We start from the raw sequence: 26,945 nt of genomic DNA, 5'->3' as shown, positions 1-26,945 counted from the left end.
CTCCTTTTTTTCTCATGTTTATTGTTCATGCGGAATATTCCACCAGTTGACTGAGGTATGATTCAGTCACTACATTTCTCCTGCATGATTGTTATTGTGCCTTTTTCCTGGCTTCTGATGGGCTAAAGTAGCCTCACAAAGTTTATAGCGCCCCCTTTTGTTTTGCCATGCACTCAACCTGAAGGCGTGTACCCTATTTTTCGGAGTATAAGTCGCACCGGCCGAAAATGCATAATTAATAGGGATGTCCGATAATGGCTTTTTGCCGATATCCGATATTCCGATATTGTCCAACTCTTTATTTACCGATACCGATATCAACCGATACCGATATCAAACGATATATGCAGTCGTGGAATTAACACATTATTATGCCTAATTTGGACAACCAGGTATGGTGAAGATAAGGTACTTTTTTTTTTTAATTAGTAAAATAAGATAAATAAATTAAAAACATTTTCTTGAATAAAAAAAAAAGTACAACAATATAAAAACAGTTACATAGAAACTAGTAATGAATGAAAATTAGTAGAGATGTCCGATAATATCGGCCTGCCGATATTATCAGCCGATAAATCCGTTAAAATGTAATATCGGAAATTATCTGTATCGGTTTTTTTATTATCGGTATCGGGGTTTTTTTTGTTGTTTTTTTTTGTTTTTGTTTTTTAATTAAATCAACATAAAAAACACAAGATACACTTACAATTAATGCACCAACCCAAAAAACCTCCCTCCTCATTCACACAAAAGGGTTGTTTCTTTCTGTTATTAATATTCTGCTTCCTACATTATATATCAATATATATCAATACAGTCTGCAAGGGATACAGTCCGTAAGCACACATGATTGTGCGTGCTGCTGCTCCACTAATAATACTAACCTTTAACAATTCATTTTACAAATTTTCATTAATTACTAGTTTCTATGTAACTGTTTTTATATTGTTTTACTTTCTTTTTTATTCAAGAAAATGTTTTTAATTTATTTATCTTATTTTATTTGATAAATTTTTTTTTAAAAGTACCTTATCTTCACCATACCTGGTTGTCCAAATTAGGCATAATAATGTGTTAATTCCACGACTGTATATATCGGTTGATATTGGTATCGGTAATTAAAGAGTTGGACAATATCGGCATATCGGATATCGGCAAAAAGCCATTTTGCCGATATCCAGTTTTTTATGTTGACTTAATTAAAAAAAAAACTTTAAAAAAAAAACGATACTGATAATAAAAAAAAACGATACCGATAATTTCCGATATTACATTTTAACGCATTTATCGGCCGATAATATCGGCAGACCGATATTATTGGACATCTCTAGATTTTATTGATCTTTTCACTGTGATTACTCAAAAATAATAATGAATTAAGATCAACGGTGTCTTGCATTATTGATCTTTTTAAGGCTCTAATTACTTCACATCAAACATTGCTTTCTGAATGTTTTGGGCGGCGGAGGAAATACTGCATATTTCACTGTTATTGTAAAAAACACAGTTGTCTTGACAGAAAAAGGCATAAAACCTTTTTGGTTTTTTAAATTTTATATCAACCTGAAGTTGATATACTGTAGAGATTTACTGTAAGCGTTAAATACAAAAAAATACAAAAATTATTTGACTTGTTTGTAACATTTTAATGACTTAGACCTTTTATGGTCCCCGGGAGCCCTAAAGGTAAAAAAAAAACAAAATCCATATATTTTGTTATGGCCCTCAGTGGAAAAAGTTTGGACACCCCTGATGTAGATGATCTATATCTGCAGTACACATTTACTTTGGAAAAGAGAAGTGTTGGATACTTCTCTTGTTGCTTTATTTGTATTATTTATCAAATGTTTGGGTAGAATTTTATTAATCAAAATAGGGATGTCCGATAATGGCTTTTTGCCGATATCCGATATTGTCAAACTCTTTAATTACCGATACCGATATCAACCGATACCGATATCAACCGATATATGCAGTCGTGGAATTAACACATTATTATGCCTAATTTGGACAACCAGGTATGGTGAAGATAAGGTACTTTTTAAAAAAAATAATAAAATAAGATAACTAAATTAAAAACATTTTCTTGAATAAAAAAGAAAGTAAAACAATATAAAAACAGTTACATAGAAACTAGTAATTAATGAAAATGAGTAAAATTAACTGTTAAAGGTTAGTACTATTAGTGGACCAGCAGCACGCACAATCATGTGTGCTTACGGACTGTATCCCTTGCAGACTGTATTGATATATATTGATATATAATATAGGAAGCAGAATATTGATAACAGAAAGAAACAACCCTTTTGTGTGAATGAGTGTAAATGGGGGAGGGAGGTTTTCTGGGTTGGTGCACTAATTGTAAGTGTATCTTGTGTTTTTTATGTTGATTTAATAAAAAATGAAAAAATAAAAAAAAACGATACAGATAATAAAAAAAACGATACCGATAATTTCCGATATTACATTTTAACGCATTTAGGGACATCCCTAAATCAAAACCAAGTTTATTTTAATACAGATTATTTTACAGCTGTTTATCTATTTTTTGGAGGACTGTACTTAATCATAGAACTGACATCCGATGGTATTAAAAAAAGTATTGATTTTGAATCGGGAATCGTTTTGAATCTAGAATCGTTTTTGAATGGAATCGTTAACTTGAAGAATCGAATCGATTCGAATCGTGTGGTGGCCAAAGAATCTCCTTCGCGATATGCAAATCTAATCCATTATTAATTAAGAATTAATATTAACATAATAAAAAGTTTTTTTCCAAAATGGCGGCCGCTGTAGTGGCTGCTGGTTGCCGGAGCTCTGTGTACGTGTGTATCCACCTTTTGTGTCCATGATCTTTCCTTCTTGTTTTCATGTGGTTTTTGCCTTTTGGTTCGGGCCGCGCAACTATCGCGACTTCCGTGCTGCTTTTTTTTGGTGAACTTTTGATCTGCCTCGGGGTGGGTGGGGGGGCCTTTCGGCCGTGGCCAAGTTTGCAACCGGAGACCAGCTGCTGGCTCTCTGCCACACCCGAGTCCGTGTGGACGAACCGGAGGACACGCGCAGGAGTTTGTTTTGGGAGTGGAAACGCACGGGCTTCACGCTCCAGTTTGCCTGGACGGATTCTCGCTCGAGAGCTAGTGGGCAGCCTGGGACGGAGTCGGCTCTCTCGGTTGCTTTGTTGGGTCTGCTCCTGTCTTTTCACCCGAGTGGACGATGGCATGGCGCACTGCAAGGGCCACCACGACGCAATCATGTACGCGTAATATGTATTATTTATTGCTCAGTTTTTTGTATTTTCATTGCGTTTTACTTTTGTAGCTGTGTGTAGAAATAGCACCCCTGAAGTGGCAGCTGTTTGCATTCACTCTGTTCTCTTTTGTCTTTTATGTAATGTTTCCCTCTTTTTTTAATGTGCTTTACCTTATTTTTGTAAGATTTTGTATCTGCTCTGCAACAACATAATTTCCCCATCGCGGAATAAATAAAGTCTATCCTAATATCATTATTATTATTAGGTCGTTTAGAGAAGCCTTGACACAACCACTCGAAAGGTTCGACAACAAGTGTGTGTTTTTCTTACCAATAATCACCACAGGCAGGATCTCTCCGGACTCGATTTCTTTGTCGCAGCGCTCCATGCTGTCTGGTGAGAGAGAAGAGAGACAAAGGAAGTCGACGGGTGTTAGAAGTCATTAGAACGTTAACAAAGCGGCGGCGGCGACATCGTTGTGTTCTTTGTGATCTCAGCTAACGAGCACACGGAGCAGGGGCCGCTTCTTGTTGCCGTGGTTACCGGCAGCCGCGCGCGGCGTCACGTTTCCGCTGACCTCGCCCGCCGACCTCAGGTGTCACACACCAAGGAGTCAAATGAACTTTAACGGTTGACAGTTAAATAAGGCTTTTGTCGTTTGTCGTCACAGAATGTCAAAGTCGTACTTTACTCACCCTCGCATTTTCTACACCTCGTATCCTCTATTATATATTTATCTGTTCATTATGTTAGTTTGATCTGTTCGTCCTGTGTTTATTCATTACACAATGTTTTTGTCGCTTCAGCTCCAATACTTCATATTGATCATGTCTATGATATTATTTCTCACGGCACAATATGCATGTAAAGCCTTCATGTGTTCATATTCACGCCGAGGCATCCCAATGAAATGTCAAAATAAGTTCCCGCCAGTCTGGGACAGGAAGTGAACATACCATGCACCGCCGCGTCATTTAAAGTGGACAACGTTCCGTCTTCTAGTCGTCCATAGCGTTTCTTCATCACGCCAAGTAACGCTTGTAAGTTTTACAATATAACTAAAACAATTCAAACTTACTAAACCGTCACGTGTGCTGTCTGTAGGGGTGTCTTTATGCATATTTGTACCAACTATCGTATTGTAATCAAGCTAGCGTTGTGAGTATTAGCAAATATGCTAACACGTTTCAGTGTTTCCCATAAACTGCCAAGAAACCTGTGGCGGTGGGGGCGTGGCTATGGGCGTGGTTACCATGACATCATCGAGTAATTTGCATAATTTACTACAATGATATGACTTTCTCTAAAAAGGCTCAAAAAATTTATACTTACTAATTAATAATAACTTTTGTTTTAAACGTCCATCCTTACATCCATTTTACAATATAATTACAACACTTTATGTACATATTTATATACAGATTTGAACAATAAGTTATTCACTGAAACATATTTATTAATTGTGGTTCTTACAAAAAATATATCTTATAAAATATAAAAGCTAAAATGTCTCTTAAAGCTCTGCCCCTTTAATTAGTGCATACTAAATAATTTAACTTTAGCCTACTACTACAACCATATTATTTACCAGCAACATAAAGTGAAACAGAGGCAGAGGTGTCCTGCCACAGTCAGTAACAAATAAACAGAAAACAGTAGTGGTCAAATACAAATAAGGCAACAAGAGAAGTATCCTACACTTCTCTTTTGTAAAGTAAATCTGAACAGCCTATATGGGCATCTACATCAACTATATGATTTGCCTGAGAAGTTGGACAGGACATACAGATCTGTATATATTTTTTATTCTATTTGTGGCGGACGTAATTATTTCGTGGCAGGCCGCCACAAATAAATGAATGTGTGGGAAACACTGCGTTTACTAGGGGTGTAACGGTACGTGTATTTGTGTTGAACCGTTTCGGTACGGGGGTTCCGGTTCGGTGTACCGAACGAGTTTCCACACGGACATATTAAGTAGCGTAACGCACGTTGTGTAAACAATGCACACCGAGGCACAAAACACGGCATGCTAGCAGCTAACGGGCTAGGATAGACTGACCATACGTCCTCTTTTCACCGGACACGTCCTCTTTTGCGGAGCTGTCAGGGCGGAGTTTCTTAAATGCCTCAAATGTCCGGCATTTTGAGTTAGGGTTGCGTGTATTTTCAATGTACGTTCAGGGTTAAGAAGGGGTTAAAAACAAAACAAACAGCAGCATTGGTGAGGGAGAGGCAGAGACAGAGAGAGAGAGAGAGTTATGATAAACGCGCATGCGTCGCCAGGCTCTGCTTTTTATCCATAGATTTATCACATTTAATTTGTTATTATCTATAGCAGGGGTGTCAAAAGTGTGCCCCGGAGGCCATTTGCGGCCCACAGCTAATGTTTTAAAGGCCCACGGCACATTCTAAAAATACTATTCAAATAAACAAAAACATAACAAAAGTGGAATAAAAAAGCTTAAAGGTTAAATGTCATTTAGAAAAAGTTGCAATGTTGACTAATAAAACAAAGCTGGTTTTTCTTTCTTTCAAACTGTCATTGCTCAAAACATAATATTGAATCAAAATCAATGTTATTATGAATTATTGACCTATCCAAGGTTCCCATTACTTCACATCAAATATTCCACTAAGAAAAATATTTTTGGTGGAAGATTTCGCAAATTTGGTAAATAAATAACCCAAAAATGTATATTTTGTTGTTTTCTTACTGTACCGAAAATGAACCGAACCGTGACCTCTAAACCGGGGTACGTACCGAACCGAAATTGGTGTGTACCGTTACACCGCTAACGTTTGCGAGTGTCTGTGTTAGCATTACTAACTTACGACATTATTTTTGTAGAAAAAAATTCAGTGTAAAAAAACAGTGGATAAAAAATTGTGTAAAAAAAAAAATCAGTGTATAAAAAAAATCAGTGTAAAAAAATTAGTCTAAAAAAAAAAATCAGTAAAAATTTTCAGTGTATAAAAAATGTATTGTATAAAAAAAGGGTAAAAACAATTCAGTGTATAAATAAAATTAAGTGTAAAAAAATTCAGTGTCAAAAAATGTGCCGTTTCAAAAAGGAAGACTCACTTCCGGTAAATTAAGACTGAAGCAATCAATCCTGTCTCAGAAGCAGCCAATGAGGTGTCAAGTTTGAAGTCACGTGACACGGGTCTTGCAAAAGAGCATAAAAAGGGCAGTAAACTTGGCCACCTGGGCATAACACAACATAATTAACATTTCAATGCGGCCGGCGGGATATTTTCAAACTGTAGAAATGATTCCAATGGTTAGAATCTGTACTTTATACAACTGTATATTTTATTCCTACTATGCGTTTTATTTTACTTGTTTATTTAAAAGTTAACATTCCAATTACAATGTTCAAATATACGAGAAAAACAAGTTTGTTGCATTTGAAAGGGTATATATAATACGTATTATCATTTCATCAGCGGTTAATTTGGTCCCAAAATAATGTTGACAATAGTTATCGTTTATCGGCAATAATTTGTAGGTCAGTATATCAAAGTTGTTATCGGCCTTGTGATTGATTGTCTCGGACAAACTGCAGAGTCATGCTGACACACATGATATGATCTCAGCGAAAAAAGGACACGTGTGGAATAGCTGAAATAGAATAAAAAAAGTTCCTCACAAAAGAGGAACTAATGACCCGGATTTAGGCAGGGTGAAAAAGACGTTGACTTGCATAAGCGCTTGGCAGGCAGCCCAAGCGTGGCCTTGAAGCTGGGGGCGAGGGGAGGGGGTGGGGGGGTTGCTCACAACCGCTGGCAGCCTTCCAGCTACGAGCCTGCCTGCCATTCCCTTCTTTATTTATACAACACTAGTCCACCTGAGCACGGGACGCCGCGTCATATCCTGCTCGGAGGGTTTCACCATGGAAATGACCTTGGCAAAAAAAAACAACAACAAAGGCCTGGAAGAAGATAGCACTCCAACATTCCAGAACCTTCTCATTTGACCCTTCTTATTCTTGGGCACAGACGTGTGGTCTTTAAATCAGCTTTTATGTCCCTCAGAATTCCCTGCAGCCACAATCGAGATCCTTTTCTAAACATGCACACTCATCACAGGGTTTCCCACACATTCATTTATTTGAATGTGTGAATTACGTCCGCCACAAAAAAAAAAAAAAAAAAAAAAAAAAAAAAAAAAAAAAAAAAAAAAAAGGAAAAACTAAAAAAAAATTAAAAAAATAAAAAAAAATTACAAAAAAAAAAAAAATTACAAAAAAAAATTTTTTTTTTTTTTTGTCCTCTCCAGCTTCTCAGGCAAATCATATAGTTGATGTAGATGCCCATATCGGCTGTTCAGATTTACTTTACAAAAGAGAAGTGTAGGATACTTCTCTTGTTGCCTTATTTGTATTTGACTTTATTAAATGTATTTATATTAGAAACACAACATGTGTATATAACAAAGGGTGCAAAGTCTGCAGGCAGTAGGAAACACATGGTTAAGTGTAGGGAGTAAAACTGATGGCAGTCTAAAGTTCAAGATTTTTGGAGCTCTTTGTTCAGTGGATCAGATGTTTGATGAAGCTCTGTGTCTATCTACCACCACTACTGTTTTCTGTTTATTTGTTACTGACTGTGGCAGGACACCTCTGCCTCTGTTTCACTTTATGTTGCTGGTAAATAATATGGTTGTAGTAGTCGGCTAAAGTTAAATTATTTAGTATGCACCAATTAAAGGGGCAGAGCTTTAAGAGACATTTTAGCTTTTATATTTTATAAGATATATTTTTTGTAAGAAGCACAATTAATAAATATATTTCAGTGAATAACTTATTGTTCAAATCTGTATATAAATATGTACATAAAGTGTTGTAATTATATTGTAAAATGGATGGATGGACGTTTAAAACAAAACTGTTATTATTAATTAGTAAGTATATATTTTTTGAGCCTTTTTAGAGAAAATCAAATCATTGTAGTAAATTATGCAAATTTCTCGATGATGTCATGGTGACCACGCCCACACCGCCACAGGTATCTTGGCAGTTTATGGTTAACACTGCATCATTTCACCACTATTCTAGGACCTTGTCCAAAATATGGCAATAAGGGTTTGTTAGTGAAGTGTTTTGGAGGTCAACTTTCTGGAAAATGTGTCCAAAACAGGACAAGCTATGATTCCTTAATGTCTCTCGCCTATTGAAAAAAAAAGGTGCATCGACAAATCTCGGTTCAGTTCGTACCTCGGTTTTAAGGTAGCGGTTCTGTTTTCGGTACAGATAGAAAGAAGTACTAATATACTATTATTGATGGAATTATGGCTGTTATGTGTTACCATGCAGGGTGTGGTCCAAAGACCATCACTGGACACTACATGGCTTCTCTCAGGGGATCCTAGAAGTGACCCTGTGGTCCACTTTCATGAACATATAGAGCAGGGGTGTCCAAACTTTTTTTTACTGAGGGCCGCACACGGAAAAATTTAAGCATGCGGGGGCCATTTTGATATTTTTCATTTTCAAACCTTAACAAAATATATGGATTTTTTTTTTTACCGTTTGGGCTCCCAGGGACCATAAAGGGTCTCAGTCATTAAAATGTAAAAAATAAGTCAAATTATTATTTTTTTTTATTCAACGCTTACAGTAAATCTATATAAAGTAAAAAAAAAGAAAAAATGTATGCCTTTTCAGTCAAAGACAACTTTGTTTTTTATAGTAAAACTGAAATATGCAGTATTTAGTAATTAGTAGAGATGTCCGATAATATCGGCCTGCCGATATTATCGGCCGATATATGCGTTAAAATGTAATATCGGAAATTATCGGTATCGTTTTTTTTATTATCGGTATCGTTTTTTTTTGTTTTTTTTAAATTAAATCAACATAAAAAACACAAGATACACTTACAATTAGTGCACCAACCCAAAAAACCTCCCTCCCCTCATTCACACAAAAGGGTTGTTTCTTTCTGTTATTAATATTCTGCTTCCTACATTATATATCAATATATATCAATACAGTCTGCAAGGGATACAGTCCGTAAGCACACATGATTGTGCGTGCTGCTGCTCCACTAATAGTACTAACCTTTAACAGTTAATTTTACTCATTTTCATTAATTACTAGTTTCTATGTAACTGTTTTTATATTGTTTTACTTTCTTTTTTATTCAAGAAAATGTTTTTAATTTATTTATCTTATTTTATTTTATTCATTTTTTTTAAAAAGGACCTTATCTTCACCATACCTGGTTGTCCAAATCAGGCATAATAATGTGTCAATTCCACGACTGCATATATCGGTTGATATCGGTATCGGTAATTAAAGAGTTGGACAATATCGGAATATCGGATATCGGCAAAAAGCCATTATCGGACATCCCTAGTAATTAGAGCCCTAAAAGATCAATAATGCAGGACACCATTGATTTTAATTCTTTAATATTTTTGAGTAATCACAGTGAAATGTTAAATAAAATCCTACTAAATATATTTGGGATCCAAAAGGTCCCCCACTCATAAAGTGATACATTTTTATTAGTTTTTTTTTACTTTTAACACTTAAATTACGAGATCAACTTCAGATATATCTGTCCATTTTACATTTGAACTATTATTTTGTTTGTATTATGCTCTTTTGTCAAAAAAAACTTTGATGTTTTTTTATGGCAACCACACAATATATGCAATATTTTTTCCACATAAAACATTTTAAATTGATATTTTTAAAGTAATAATTCATTATAACTAGGGATGTCCGATAATGGCTTTTTGCAGATATCCGATATTCCGATATTGTCCAACTCTTTAATTACCGATACCGATATCAACCGATATATGCAGTCGTGGAATTAACACATTATTATGCCTAATTTGGACAACCAGGTATGGTGAAGATAAGGTACTTTTTTTAAAAATTAGTAAAATAAGATAAATAAATTAAAAACATTTTCTTGAATAAAAAAGAAAGTACAACAATATAAAAACAGTTACATAGAAACTAGTAATGAATGAAAATGAGTAAAATTAACTGTTAAAGGTTAGTACTATTAGTGGACCAGCAGCACGCACAATCATGTGTGCTTACGGACTGTATCCCTTGCAGACTGTATTGATATATATTGATATATAATGTAGGAAGCAGAATATTAATAACAGAAAGAAACAACCCTTTTGTGTGAATGAGTGTAAATGGGGGAGGGAGGTTTTTTGGGTTGGTGCACTAATTGTAAGTGTATCTTGTGTTTTTTATGTGGATTTAATTTATTAAAAAAAACAACAACAACAAAAAAACGATACGGATAATAAAAAAAAAACGGATACCGATAATTTCCGATATTACATTTTAACGAATATTATCGGACATCTCTAATTATAACATAGATTTTTAGTCTTTTTCTTTTTTTTTAGCAATGGCAAAAAAAAAGAAAAATAAACAAAGACAAAAGAAAAAAAACAGCCTGCAAGGCAACTTTGTGTCAACATTGCAACTTTTTCTAGTTAGATTTCACCTCATTTCACTTTTTTTAAATGTTTTTTTAAATTTTTGCAATATTATCAATTTTGCAATTTTTGCAGAATGTGTGGCGGGCCGGTAAACAATTAGCTGCGGCCCGCAAATGGCCCCCGGGCCGCACTTTGGACACCCCTGATATAGAGCAATGCTTTTCAACGCGAGGCCCGGGTTCAATTCCTTGCTAGGAACGACATCACACCGGACCCCCCGAGTTCAGTTCAAACCAGATCTTTGCAGCAAATTCCTAAAAACACAAGAGTGTTTCTGTTCCTGTAGCAATAATCCTTGCCTTGACATTTTAACTTGTGACTTGTGATTTACCTACGGCACCCCTTTCAGTCCTCTCTTGTTAGCAGATACCATTTTTTTTCTCAGACTGATTTATTTACCTTAGGTCAGTGGTTCTTAACCTTGTTGGAGGTACCGAACACCACCAGTATCATATGCGCATTCACCCAACCCTTCTTTAGTGAAAAATAAAATGTTTTTTTTCAAATTCAAGACAAAGTTATATGTTTTTGGTAACACTTTAGTATGGGGAACATATTCTAAGTAACAAAGACTTAATTTAGAGTTATTTGGACACTAGGGGAACATATTCTAAGTAACAAAGACTTAATTTAGAGTTATTTGGACACTCGGGGAACATATTCTAAGTAACAAAGACTTAATTTAGAGTTATTTTGGACACTAGGGGAACATATTCTAAGTAACAAAGACTTAATTTAGAGTTATTTTGGACACTAGGGGAACATATTCTAAGTAACAAAGACTTAATTTAGAGTTATTTGGACACTAGGGGAACATATTCTAAGTAACAAAGACTTAATTTAGAGTTATTTGGACACTAGGGGAACATATTCTAAGTAACAAAGACTTAATTTAGAGTTTTTTGGACACTAGGGGAACATATTCTAAGTAACAAAGACTTAATTTAGAGTTATTTGGACACTAGGGCAGGGGTCGGCAACCCAAAATGTTGAAAGAGCCATATTGGACCAAAAATACAAAAACAAATATGTCTGGAGCCGCAAAAAATTAAAAGCCATATTACATGTGTCATTGGATATAAATTTAATTAAGAGGACTTAAAGGAAACTAAATGAGCTCAAATATGGCTACAAATGAGGCATAATGATGCAATATGTACATATCGCTAGCCTAAATAGCATGTTAGCATCGATTAGCTTGCAGTCATGCAGTGACCAAATATGTCTGATTAGCACTCCACACAAGTCAATAACATCAAAACTCACCTTTGTGCACTCATGCACGACGTTAAAAGTGTGGTGGACAAAATGAGACAGAAAAAGAAGTGGCATAAAACACGTCCTAGAAAGTCGGAGAAAGTTATACATGGAAACAAACTATACGGTGAGTTCAAGGACCGCCAAAATTAGTAGGACAAAACGGCGCTCGCCAAATACTCGAATCAGTGAAGCATGTTTAATATAAACAGTGTGCTTTATAACAATTAGGGAGGTTTGTGTCATGTTTGTCCTCCTACAGAAACCATACTAAAACAAAAAAATCGATTTTTTTTTTCCCCCTCATCTTTTTCCATTCTTCATACATTTTTGAAAAATCTCCAGAGAGCCACTAGGGCGGCGCTAAAGAGCCGCATGCGGCTCTAGAGCCGCGGGTTGCCGACCCCCGCACTAGGGGAACATATTCTAATTAACAAAGACTTAATTTAGAGTTATTTGGACACTAGGGGAACATATTCTAATTAACAAAGACTTAATTTAGAGTTATTTGGACACTAGGGGAACATATTTTAAGTAACAAAGACTTAATTTAGAGTTATTTGGACACTAGGGGAACATATTCTAAGTAATAAAGACTTAATTTAGAGTTATTTGGACACTAGGGGAACATATTCTAATTAACAAAGACTTAATTTAGAGTTATTTGGACACTAGGGGAACATATTCTAAGTAACAAAGACTTAATTTAGAGTTATTTGGACACTAGGGGAACATATTCTAAGTAACAAAGACTTAATTTAGAGTTATTTGGACACTCGGGGAACATATTCTAAGTAACAAAGACTTAATTTAGAGTTATTTGGACACTAGGGGAACATATTCTAAGTAACAAAGACTTAATTTAGAGTTATTTTGGACACTAGGGGAACATATTCTAAGTAACAAAGACTTAATTTAGAGTTTTTTGGACACTAGGGGAACATATTCTAAGTAACAAAGACTTAATTTAGAGTTATTTGGACACTAGGGGAACATATTCTAAGTAACAAAGACTTAATTTAGAGTTATTTGGACACTAGGGGAACATATTCTAAGTAATAAAGACTTAATTTAGAGTTATTTGGACACTAGGGGAACATATTCTAAGTAACAAAGACTTAATTTAGAGTTATTTGGACACTAGGGGAACATATTCTAAGTAACAAAGACTTAATTTAGAGTTATTTGGACACTAGGGGAACATATTCTAAGTAACAAAGACTTAATTTAGAGTTATTTGGACACTAGGGGAACATATTCTAAGTAACAAAGACTTAATTTAGAGTTATTTGGACACAAGGGGAACATATTCTAAGTAACAAAGACTTAATTTAGAGTTATTTTGGACACTAGGGGAACATATTCTAAGTAACAAAGACTTAATTTAGAGTTTTTTGGACACTAGGGGAACATATTCTAAGTAACAAAGACTTAATTTAGAGTTATTTGGACACTAGGGGAACATATTCTAAGTAACAAAGACTTAATTTAGAGTTATTTGGACACTAGGGGAACATATTCTAAGTAATAAAGACTTAATTTAGAGTTATTTGGACACTAGGGGAACATATTCTAAGTAACAAAGACTTAATTTAGAGTTATTTGGACACTAGGGGAACATATTCTAAGTAACAAAGACTTAATTTAGAGTTATTTGGACACAAGGGGAACATATTCTAAGTAACAAATACTTAATTTAGAGTTATTTGGACACCAGAGGAACATATTCTAAGTAACAAAGACTTAATTTAGAGTTATTTGGACACTAGGGGAACATATTCTAAGTAACAAAGACTTAATTTAGAGTTTTTTGGACACTAAGGGAACATATTCTAAGTAACAAAGACTTAATTTAGAGTTATTTGGACACTAGGGGAACATATTCTAAGTAACAAAGACTTAATTTCGAGTTTTTTGGACACTAGGGGAACATATTCTAAGTAACAAAGACTTAATTTAGAGTTTTTTGGACACTAGGGGAACATATTCTAAGTAATAAAGACTTAATTTAGAGTTATTTGGACACTAGGGGAACATATTCTAGGTAACAAAGACATAATTTAGAGTTATTTGGACACTAGGGGAACATATTCTAAGTAACAAAGACTTAATTTAGAGTTATTTGGACACTAGGGGAACATATACTAAGTAATAAAGACTTAATTTAGAGTTATTTGGACACTAGGGGAACATATTCTAAGTAACAAAGACTTAATTTAGAGTTATTTGGACACTAGGGGAACATATTCTAAGTAACAAAGACTTAATTTAGAGTTATTTGGACACTAGGGGAACATATTCTAAGTAATAAAGACTTAATTTAGAGTTATTTGGTTAGGGTTAGGGTCAGCGTTAGAAGGTTGGGGTTATAATAAGGCCATGCCGAATAAGGCATTAATAAGTACTTAATAATGACTAGTTAAGAGCCAATATGTTACTAATTTGCATGTTAATAAGCAACTAATTAATGGTGAATATGTTCCCCATACTAAAGTGTTACCATGTTTTATTACTGGTGCACAAAATGAAGCGTGCATGAACATCACCTTGTTCAAACAACAAAACCAACAACAGTGCATAAACTCACAACAAATTACACACCTGCAAATCAGTCTGACTTCTGCTGTTGTCGTATCCGTAATACGCCGATAGGGAGAAGTTTTTATTTACACGATGAGTCGGGTGTGTTTTGACCTCCGCCGAACCCCTGAGCCCGACTCACCGAACCCCTAGGGTTCCATCGAACCCAGGTTAAGAACCACTGCCTCAGTAGCTTGTTTACTTAGCATACAACATATTTAGTTGTACTAGTGGTGTTCCCCAAAGTTCCATTTTAGGTCCTCTCTTTTTCATCATTTGGACTATTCAACTGGTGGCCCACGAGTCTCACATTTTTTCTGCAGATTCTTATGAATCTTATCATCATGGAGATGATCTTTGACTAGCTTTTTTTTACAGAAGGTCCTTAAAAACAGCAGAACGCTTCTGTGACCAAACATCAAATGTCTACTGTAGAGGACGCTGGTTCTCCGAGAATGTATCAAATAAGACTAATAGTGAATAGAGAAGTGCGGCCCCCCCGGTCCATAGCTTTCTAGAAATGTGGCCCCCAAAATAATTTAGATGAATATCCCTGATGTAGTGGCAAAAACTACAAATACAGAGGAGATAGATGTGGGTCCTAAAAAAAATTGATTCACATCTAAATCTGAATTTTTACTTATTCTGATTCTAAATTGGTTCATGATTTTTGAGAATTAATTTTTTTTTAAAGTTTTGTTTTTTCTCCCATTTTTTTTTAAATAGTCAAATTTTTAGGGCTATGAATCTTTGGGCTCCATGCAATTCTATTCAATTGTTGGGATAACGATTCGATTCATAATTGATTCTCGGTTCAAAATCTATACTTTTTTAATAACATTGGATGCCAGTTCTATGATTAACTTCATTCCTCCATGAAATACATAAACAGCTATGATCATAAAAGAAAACTGGCTTTGTTAAAAAAAATTTAAATTGCTTCCCAAACATTTTATAAAGTCAAATTCCAATAAGGCAACAAGAGAAGTATCCGACTTTTTAAATCGATTAAAAATCTAGATTTTTTTTGACACCCCTGCACTTTTTGGACAAAAAAAATCAAACAACGATTATTGATATTATTATAGGGCTGCAACTAACGATTAATTTGATAATCGACTAACCTGTCAATTATTACTTCGATTAATCGATTAATAATCGGATAAAAGAGACAAACTACATTTCTATCCTATCTAGGGCTGCAACAACTAACCGATTAAATCGATTAAAATCGATTATAAAAATAGTTGCCGATTAATTTAGTCATCGATTCGTTGGATCTATGCTATGTGCATGCGCAGAGGCTTTTTTTTTTTTTTTTAAATAAACCTTTATTTATAAACTGCAACATGTACAAACGGCTGAGAAACAATAATCAAAATAAGTATGGTGCCAGTATGCCATTTTTTTCAATAAAATACTGGAAAGGATAGAAATGTAGTTTGTCTCTTTTACCCGGTTATTAATCGATTAATCGAAGTAATAATCGACAGATTAATCGATTATCAAATTAATCGTTAGTTGCAGCCCTAATCCTATCCAGTATTTTATTGGGGGGAAAACAGCATACTGGCACCATACTTATTTTGATTATTGTTTATCAGTTGTTTGTAAATGTTGCAGTTTATAAATAAATGTTTATTTAAAAAAAATAAAACATAAAAAAATGTTTTTTTTTAAATTTTTTAAAAACTGCGCATGCGCATAGCATAGATCCAATGAATCGATGACTAAATTAATCGGCAACTATTTTAATAATCGATTTTAATCGATTAGTTGTTGCAGCCCTAATTATTATTAATATTTAGTTCATTTAAAAGGGACAATACATATTAATGAACATTCCACATGTAGATACCGTATTTTTCAGAGTATAAGTCACTCCGGAGTATAAGTCGCACCGGCCGAAAATGCATAATAAAGAAGGAAAAAAAACATATATAAGTCGCACTGGCGTATAAGTCGCATTTTTTAGGGGAAACGTATTTGATAAAAGCCAACAGCAAGAATAGACATTTGAAAGGCAATTTAAAATGTCTAAAGAATAGTGAACAACAGGCTGAATAAGTGTACGTTATATGAGGCATAAATAACCAACTGGTATGTTAACGTAACATATTATGGTAAGAGTCATTCAAATAACTATAACATATAGAACATGCTATACGTTTACCAAACAATCTGTCACTCCTAATCCCTAAATCCCATGAAATCTTATACGTCTAGTCTCTTACGTGAATGACATCAATAATATTATTTGATATTTTACGCTAATGTGTTAATCATTTCACACATAAGTCGCTCCTGACTATAAGTCGCACCCCCGGCCAAACTATGAAAAAAACTGCGACTTATAGTCCGAAAAATACGGTATGTGAGATTATAGCCAATGGCTAATTTCCATCTCTAGTCTGGCAAATTGATGCTGAAATAAAAACAGCCACATTAAAAAAAACACAGAACACAGATTTATTATTGTTTAAATGTATTAGTAGTAGAGATGTCCGATAATATCGGCCTGCCGATATTATCGGCCGATAAATGCGTTAAAATGTAATATCGGAAATTATCGGTATCGTTTTTTTTATTATCGGTATGTTTTTTTGTTGTTTTTTTTAAAATTAAATCAACATAAAAAACACAAGATACACTTACAATTAGTGCACCAACCCAACAAACCTCCCTCCCCCAGTTACACTCATTCACACAAAAGGGTTGTTTCTTTCTGTTATTAATATTCTGCTTCCTACATTATATATCAATATATATCAATACAGTCTGCAAGGGATACAGTCCGTAAGCACACATGATTGTGCGTGCTGCTGCTCCACTAATAGTACTAACCTTTAACAGTTAATGTTACAAATTTTCATTAATTACTAGTTTCAATGTAATTGTTTTTATATTGTTTTACTTTCTTTTTTATTCAAGAAAATGTTTTTAATGTATTTATCTTATTTTATTTTATTAATTTCTTTAAAAGTACCTTATCTTCACCATACCTGGTTGTCCAAATTAGGCATAATAATGTGTTAATTCCACGACTGTATATATCGGTTGATATCGGTATCGGTTGATATCGGTATCGGTAATTAAAGAGTTGGACAATATCGGATATCGGCAAAAAACCATTATCGGACATCCCTAATTAGTAGTATTCATAATGTCTTCTCAATTGCGTTGTAAATTTCTATGCTAAATATAACGATGGTATTGTGTTGGAGTTGCTCTCTTGTTTTATTAGATTGATGAACATTCTCTGATTTTTGCAAATAAAATATTCAAACCAATTTTAAAGATGTATTTATAAGCCAAGACCGCATGCATAGGGCGTACTCCAGTGGCCCAAGAAGAGCTTTTGTAACTCACAACCTGTTTCGAAAGGGTTTCATTATAATTCATCATTACGAGTGGAATCGACAATGGAATGGTCACTCCAGTCTGCTGACATTCTGTTGCCAGTCAAGAATACTCTTCCTTGCCAAGGCCACACCTCCGAGATTATTTTGCTGTGTCAAAACTCGTTCCACAAACCAGATAGGTCTTCAAAGAACAGGAAACAATCATAGTCAATTGCCTGAGTTCACGGCCAAGCTACGTGTTGACGCCCTAGCCGCCGCCCACCTGTCGGCCATCTAGACGGATAACCAGATTGGAATTATGCGGCCGTAAAGCAGCGATTAGGGGGGCCTCTTTATGCAAACACCCCTTGGCTGCATCCTGACTTGTCTCTTCAACGTGTCCAATGTTGCTGATTTTTTTAAGGAATTTGTTCTCATACCTAATCACCTAACACAAATATTTTGGTCCGGTACGTACCTCGGTTTAGAGGTCACGGTTCGGTTCATTTTCGGTACAGTAAGAAAACAACAAAATATACATTTTATGGTTATTTATTTAGCAAATGTGTAAACAATGGCATAGCATACACATATACACACAGGGTCCATTGCCAGGGTTCATGTGGTCAACATATATCAAATAAAAACTAAGTAAGATAAGGCTCAGAATGGTTTCTTAACAAAACCTACATATAAAGTGCTTTTTTTGTTTGATTGATTGAGACTTTTATTAGTAGATTGCACAGTACAGTACATATTCCGTACAATTGACCACTAAATGGTAACACCCCAATAAGTTTTCCAAATGTTTAAGTCGGGGTCCACGTTAATCAACATTAAACTGCCTTAAGTTGTTGCTCAGATTAAATAAAATGACAAAACTTTTCTTCTACATATAAAAAGTGCAACATTAAACAGTTTCAAGTAGGGATGTCCGATAATGGCTTTTTGCCGATATCCGATATGCCGATATTGTCCAACTCTTTAATTACCGATACCGATATCAACCGATACCGATATCAACCGATATATACAGTCGTGGAATTAACACATTATTATGCCTAATTTGGACAACCAGGTATGGTGAAGATAAGGTACTTTTTTAAAAAATGAATCAAATAAAATAAGATAAATAAATTAAAAACATTTTCTTGAATAAAAAAGAAAGTAAAACAATATAAAAACAGTTACATAGAAACTAGTAATTAATGAAAATTTGTCAAATTAACTGTTAAAGGTTAGTATTATTAGTGGACCAGCATGTGTGCTTACGGACTGTATCCCTTGCAGACTGTATTGATATATATTGATGTATAATGTAGGAACCAGAATATTAATAACAGAAAGAAACAACCCTTTTGTGTAGGGATGTCCGATAATATCAGCCTGCCGATATTATCGGCCGATAAATATCGGAAATTATCGGTATCGTTTTTTTTATTATCTGTATCGGTTTTTTTTTTTTTTTTTATTAAATCAACATAAAAAACACAAGATACACTTACAATTAGTGCACCAACCCAAAAAACCTCCCTCCCCCCATTTCTTTCTGTTATCAATATTCTGGTTCCTACATTATATATCAATATATATCAATACAGTCTGCAAGGGATACAGTCCGTAAGCACACATGATTGTGCGTGCTGCTGCTCCACTAATAGTACTAACCTTTAACAGTTAATTTTACTCATTTTCATTAATTACTAGTTTCTATGTAACTGTTTTTATATTGTTTTACTTTCTTTTTTATTCAAGAAAATGTTTTTAATTTAGTTATGTTATTTTTTTTTTTTTTTTTTAAAGTACCTTATCTTCACCATACCTGGTTGTCCAAATTAGGCATAATATTGTGTTAATTCCACGACTGCATATATCGGCTGATATCGGTATCGGTTGATATCGGTAATTAAAGAGTTGGACAATATCGGAATATCGGATATCGGCAAAAAGCCATTATCGGACATCCCTACTTTTGTGTGAATGAGTGTAAATGGGGGAGGGAGGCTTTTTGGGTTGGTGCACTATTTGTAAGTGTATCTTGTGTTTTTTATGTGGATTTAATTTAAAAAAAAAAAAAAAAAAAGCCGATACCGATAATAAAAAACCGATACCGATAATTTCCGATATTACATTTTAACGCATTTATCGGCCGATAATATCGGCAGACCGATATTATCGGACATCTCTACTTTCTACATATAAAGTGCTTTTTTTGATTGATTGAAACTTTTATTAGTAGATTGCACAGTACAGTACATATTCCGTACAATTGACCACTAAATGGTAACACCCCAATAAGTTGTTCAACTTGTTTAAGTCGGGGTCCACGTTAATCAACATTAAACTGCCTCAAGTTGTTGCTCAGATTAAATAAAATGACAAAACTTTTCTTCTACATATAAAAAGTGCAACATTAAACAGTTTCAAGTCAACTCAGCCTCAGATTAACTTTTCTCTCCCTCCTCCCCCCCCCGCCTGGCTAACTTGTCAGTAAGAGGATATATGGGCTCATTGTTCTTCCACCATAGAAGTGGCTCAAAATCTAGTTTTTAATGCAATATGGACTTAAATCTGCTGCTATAAAAACATTTATTATTGCTTTAGCCCTGCCTGACTCGCCGAGGAGAGGCTGCTTGAATGCGGTGGTGACGCTTCAAATGGGTTAGCGTGTTTGACGTGTTGTTAGAATCAGCTGCTGAACAATGTCTGCAGACCTCCGTCCTCCGTTGTTGTATCGCACCGAAGTGTTCCCAAACGGGAGATCTTTAACGAGGCAGGAGGGTCTTCCAGCTCTGGCTTTTACATGTCGTCCTAGCCCGGTCGTTGCTAGCATGCCGTGTGTTGTGCCTCGGTGTGCATTGTTTACACAACGTGCGGTACGCTACTTAATATGTCCGTGTGGAAACTCGTTCGGTACACCTCCGAACGGAATCGAAACCCCCTTACCGAAACGGTTCAATACAAATACACGTACCGTTAGACCCCTACTAATCACAGTTTGGGCCATGGCTCCAGGCTTCGTCAAGAGCCGTCACCGTTATCTGGTTATCTGTGTTTAGACACAGTACGTCGGGCCGGGAAACTTTCAAAATAAAAGTCCCAGAAGCCGAAACTGTTAAGATGATAACTGATAAAGAGGAAATCTCGAACTAACATTGAAAGGACATGATGAACGCAGTGCTTGTCTGGCTTGATGCAGTCTGACCCACCCATGACCTCTGACTCCAGTGTTTCCCACACATTCATTTATTTGTGGCGGCCCGCCACGAAACAATTACGTCCGCCACAAATAAAAAAATGTTTAAAAAAACAATTTTTTTTTGTCCTGTCCAGCTTCTCAGGCAAATCATATAGTTGATGTAGATGCCCATATAGGCTGTTCAGACTTACTTTACAAAAGAGAAGTGTAGGATACTTCTCTTGTTGCCTTATTTGTATTTGACCACTACTGTTTTCTGTTTATTTGTTACTGACTGTGGCAGGACACCTCTGCCTCTGTTTCACTTTATGTTGCTGGTAAATAATATGGTTGTAGTAGTGGGCTAAAGTTAAATTATTTAGTATGCCCTAATTAAAGGGGCAGAGCTTTAAGAGACATTTTAGCTTTTATATTTTATAAGATATATTTTTTGTAAGAACCACAATTAATAAATATATTTCAGTGAATAACTTATTGTTCAAATCTGTATATAAATATGTACATAAAGTGTTGTAATTATATTGTAAAATGGATGGATGGATGGACGTTTAAAATAAAACTGTTATTATTAATTAGTAAGTATACATTTTTTTAGCCTTTTTAGAGAAAATCATATCATTGTAGTAAATTATGCAAATTACTCGATGATGTCATGGTGACCACGCCCATAGCCACGCCCCCACCGCCACAGGTATCTTGGCAGTTTATGGGAAACACTGGACTCCATTATTGTGGTAATAGTTACAGAGAAGCCCACTTGGGACAGTAAACTACCTCTTGTGACAGTAAACTACCACTTATGAAAGTAAACAACCACCCATGACGGTAAAAACCATGATTCAAGTACAAAAGCCAAAAGCAGTGAAGTTGTCACGTTGTGTAAATAGTAAATAAAAAGAGAATACAACAAATCCTTTTCAACTTATATTCAATTGAATAGACTGCAAAGACAAGATGCTTAACGTTCCAACTGGTAAACGTTGTTGTTTTTTTGCAAATATTAGCTCTTTTGGAATTTGATGCCCGCAACATGTTTCAAAAAAGCTGGCATAAGTGGCAAAAAAGACTGAGAAAGTTGAGCAATGCTCATCAAACACTTATTTGGAACATCCCGCAGGTGAACAGGCTAATGGGAACAGGTGGGTGCCATGATTGGGTATAAAAGCAGCTTCCATGAAATGCTCAGTCATTCACAAACAAGGACGGGGCGAAGGTCACCACTTTGTCAACAAATGCCTGAGCAAATTGTTTAAGAACAACATTTCTCAACCAGCTATTGTAAGGAATTTAGGGATTTCACCATCTACGCTCCGTAATATCATCAAAACGTTCAAAGAATCTGGCGAAATCACTGCACGTAAGCGACAAGGCCCGTGACCTTCCGTCCCTCAGGCGGTACTGCATCAAAAAGCCACATCAGCGTGTAAAGGATATCACCACATGGGCTCGGGAACACTTCAGAAAACCACTGTCAGTAACTACAGTTGGTCGCTACATCTGTAAGTGCAAGTTAAAACTCTCCTATGCAAAGCCAAAGCCATTTATCAACAACACCCAGAAACGCCGCCGGCGTCGCTGGGCCCCGAGCTCATCTAAGATGGACTGATGCAAAGTGGAAAAGTGTTCTGTGGACTGACGAGTCCACATTTCAAATTGTTTTTGGAAACTGTGGACGTCGTGTCCTCCGGACCAAAGAGGAAAAGAACCATCCGGACTGTTATAGGCGCAAAGTTCAAAAGCCAGCATCATTAGTGCCCAAGACATGGGTAACTTACACATCTGTGAAGGCGCCATTAATGCTGAAAGGTACATACAGCTTTTGGAGCAACATATGTTGCCATCCAAGCAACATCTTTTTCATGGACGCCCCTGCTTATTTCAGCAAGACAATGCCAAGCCACGTGTTACAACAGCGGGGCTTCGTAGTAAAAGAGTGCAGGTACTAGACTGGCCTGCCTGTAGTCCAGACCTGTCTCCCATTGAAAATGCCTAAAATACCACAACAGAGACCCCCGGACTGTTGAACAACTTAAGCTGTATGTCAAGCAAGAATGGGAAAGAATTCCACTTCAAAAATGTGTCTCCTCACTTCCCAAATCTTAACTGAGGGTTGTTAAAAGGAAAGGCCATGTAACACAGTGGTAAAAATGCCCCTGTGACAACTTTTTTGCAATGTGTTAATGATTATTTGCAAAAAAACATGAAGTTTCTCAGTGTGAACATGAAATATCTTGTCTTTGCAGTCTATTCAATTGAATATAAGTTGAAAAGGATTTGCAAATCATTGTATTCTGTTTTTTTTAATGATTTACACAATATGCCAACTGTAATGGTTTTGGGTTTTGTACAAATCGGCCTTGTGAGTTTTCCTTCTTTCTTGTTGACGTTCTTCTCTTTCCAACTCAAGGACTGTTTTGACTTCAGACGTGCAAGAGATATTGCGTTAAACACAAGAATGACGAGGAGTTTGCTGTTTTCCAGGTTCACTTATTAACTCATTTGATGTTCCGCTACACCGTTGCCGCTGTTTTGGCTTACAGTGCGCTCGGGAGGCAGGTGTGACGTACACACCGGAAGAGTCCGACTGGATCTACTCCGTGATGCAGGTTGACTTCTAAGTTGTTGTGAATTCAAAACAGTGTCAGGTGTAAAGTGTCATCAAGTCATCACACTGTGGACGTCATGAAAGATGAATCTCTCTTAATTGCACGGGCAATGTTTCGATTTTTTAAATGTAAATGTCTCGATTTAAAAACAATTAGGTTTACTGTTTTATAATAAAACTAAAATAAACAATAAAGCGGTTACTGCTTTACGCTGTCTGCTCCGCGCGCTGCGTAAGCTTTTGCTGTCGTCCAGCGTTCTGTTTTTGTTTACTTTGCAGCCAGTTCAGTTTTAGTTTTGTTTTGCATAGCCTTCCCTAAGCTTCAATGCCTTTTGTTTATTTTTAGTTCAAGCATTAGATAACTTTTTACCTTCACCCTGCCTCCCGCTGTCATCTGCATATTGTGATGGCGACAAACCATGTTCCTGACGTCTACAAAGCAATTAGCTACATGCTGCCACCTACTGATATGGAAGAGTATTACACGGTTACTCTGCCGAGCTCTAGACAGCACAGACTATAATTACTGGTTTGCAAAGAATATTTTTAACCCAATTAGGTGAAAGTACATAATTTCCCACGGCACACCAAACAATATCTCACGGTACACTAGTGTGCCGCGGCGCAGTGGTTGAAAAACACTGGATTATATGACCGAAATAAACTTATTTCATTCATAATTATTTATTTGCTTGTATGTGAATTTTGCATATTATAAATAAAGGTTTATTAAAAAAAGATATGATAATGTCAAGATGATGTCATTTTTAAAGATCGTGTGTGGCTTTCTTTCTGGAAATGACATAAAAGCACACGCTAAAATATATTTAAAATGTAAAATATATGTGGTTGTTGTTTTTTTTTATCAACAACGATGCACAATATCGTAAATGAACATTGCGTGGACACAAAGATGCAGCGCTTGTATCGGGATATAGGAGTTACATAATCATGACAGTCACATCCATATACTGCCATGACGTCATAGAAAAGCTAAGTTTATTATTTGAATGTGTCACGTCATCGTTTGAAATCCAACTAGTAAATGTATTTGTTGGGGGGGAAAAGGTAAAAAAGGAGCCCCCCCCCCCCTCCCTCGTTCGCGTACACGCGCGCGCGCGCTCGCCGCCCAAGAGCCGGCGTCCACTCACTGCGCGTGCGTGTACGTGCACGAGCCGGGCAACGGAAATAAAGCGTTTATTACTTCATTGTCGCCGGCCGAGTCTACCTGCGCATGCGCAAATCGCGATGATAGCGTACAGGCGAAGCGCCTACCGTTTTGTTTCCAGGTCACGTAGCTCCCGTCGAGGTGGACACCTTCCACGAAGAAGCGGCCGGGCGTTTGTCACGTCGTCTCCCGGCTTCTCGGTCGCTTAAGCTCGGCCGAGCTTCCTACTTTGGGGACCGGCGGCGTGAAGGTGGCGGTGCACCGCCGCACACTCGCCAATTATTATATAGCGAGCACGAGCCGTCGTCTCGCCGGCCAATCAGCGGGGAGCTCCGCCCCTTGGCTCCCGCCCCCTCTCTCGCGTTGCCATGGCAAAGAAGATCGGCCACACTCGTGGAAAAAGCCGAGGCTCCACGACGCTGTGGAGAGACGGCGAATGTTTTCTTTCACATAATAATTGTTGCATTGCAGTACTCAGCTCAACACGCAACCATTAATACTTTGATTTAGCCTTCAAAATAAAGTAAGCATGTATGTAACAAGTATTTATTATACAAAAATGTTTTTTTTTTAAGTTACTTTGCGACAGTTTTCTTATGAGTAATCAAGTTGTTGCTGCAATAGAATAGAATAGAAAGTACTTTATTGATCCCTGGGGGAAATTCAGCACCACAGTTCGCTCATAATAGACAATAAACACTTAAGTATTTTTTACATGTGAATAATATAAATACAGTCTATTATACAGCATTATTCACATGTGAATAATATAAATACAGTCTATTATACAGCATTATTCACATGTGAATAATATAAATACAGTCTATATTATTCAATCAATCAATCAATCAATGTTTATTTATATAGCCCTAAATCACAAGTGTCTCAAAGGGCTGTACAAGCCACAACGACATCCTCGGTACAGAGCCCACATACGGGCAAGGAAAAACTCACCCCAGTGGGACGTCTGTGAATGACTATGAGAAACCTTGGAGAGGACCGCATATGTGGGTAACCCCCCCCCCCCCCCCCCCCCTCTAGGGGAGACCGAAAGCAACGGATGTCGAGTGGGTCTGACATAACATTGTGAAAGTCCAGTCCACAGTGGACTTTATTATTCACATGTGAATAATATAAATACAGTCTATTATACAGCATTATTCACATGTGAATAATATAAATAGTCTATTATACAGCATTATTCACATGTGAATATTATAAATACAGTCTATTATACAGCATTATTCACATGTGAATAATATAAATACAGTCTATTATACAGCATTATTCACATGTGAATAATATAAATACAGTCTATTATACAGCATTATTCACATGTGAATAACATAAATACAGTCTATTATACAGCATTATTCACATGTGAATAACATAAATATAGTCTATTACACAGCATTATTCACATGTGAATAACATAAATACAGTCTATTATACAGCATTATTCACATGTGAATAATATAAATACAGTCTATTATACAGCATTATTCACATGTGAATACTATAATTACAGTCTATTATACAGCATTATTCACATGTGAATAACATAAATACAGTCTATTATACAGCATTATTCACATGTGAATAACATAAATATAGTCTATTACACAGCATTATTCACATGTGAATAACATAAATACAGTCTATTATACAGCATTATTCACATGTGAATAACATAAATACAGTCTATTATACAGCATTATTCACATGTGAATAATATAAATACAGTCTATTATACAGCATTATTCACATGTGAATAATATAAATACAGTCTATTATAAAGCATTATTCACATGTGAATAACATAAATACAGTCTATTACACAGCATTATTCACATGTGAATAACATAAATACAGTCTATTACACAGCATTATTCACATGTGAATAATATAAATACAGTCTATTACACAGCATTATTCACATGTGAATAATATAAATACAGTCTATTATACAGCATTATTCACATGTGAATAATATAAATACAGTCTATTATACAGCATTATTCACATGTGAATAACATAGTATAATAGACTGTATTTATATTAT

General features: G+C 35.7%; 1 protein-coding gene across 1 annotated transcript in view; it reads right to left on the bottom strand.

Moving 5' to 3' along the window:
• Positions 1–25,159, bottom strand: part of LOC133643455 (oxidative stress-induced growth inhibitor 1-like) — a 54,014-nt gene extending 28,855 nt beyond the window's left edge. The window contains exons 1-2 of the mRNA XM_062038049.1: positions 24,991–25,159; positions 3,581–3,643 (exon numbers count right to left, since the gene is read on the bottom strand). Coding sequence (XP_061894033.1) covers positions 3,581–3,638 — 58 coding nt within the window. The 5' untranslated portion in view covers positions 3,639–3,643; positions 24,991–25,159. The remainder of the gene's footprint in view (positions 1–3,580; positions 3,644–24,990) is intronic.
• Positions 25,160–26,945: the final 1,786 nt, after the last annotated feature.

Source organism: Entelurus aequoreus, linkage group LG26 (assembly GCF_033978785.1).
Source record: "Entelurus aequoreus isolate RoL-2023_Sb linkage group LG26, RoL_Eaeq_v1.1, whole genome shotgun sequence".
Classification (NCBI taxonomy): Eukaryota; Metazoa; Chordata; class Actinopteri; order Syngnathiformes; family Syngnathidae; genus Entelurus; species Entelurus aequoreus.
This window is presented reverse-complemented; position numbering and strand designations above follow the sequence as displayed.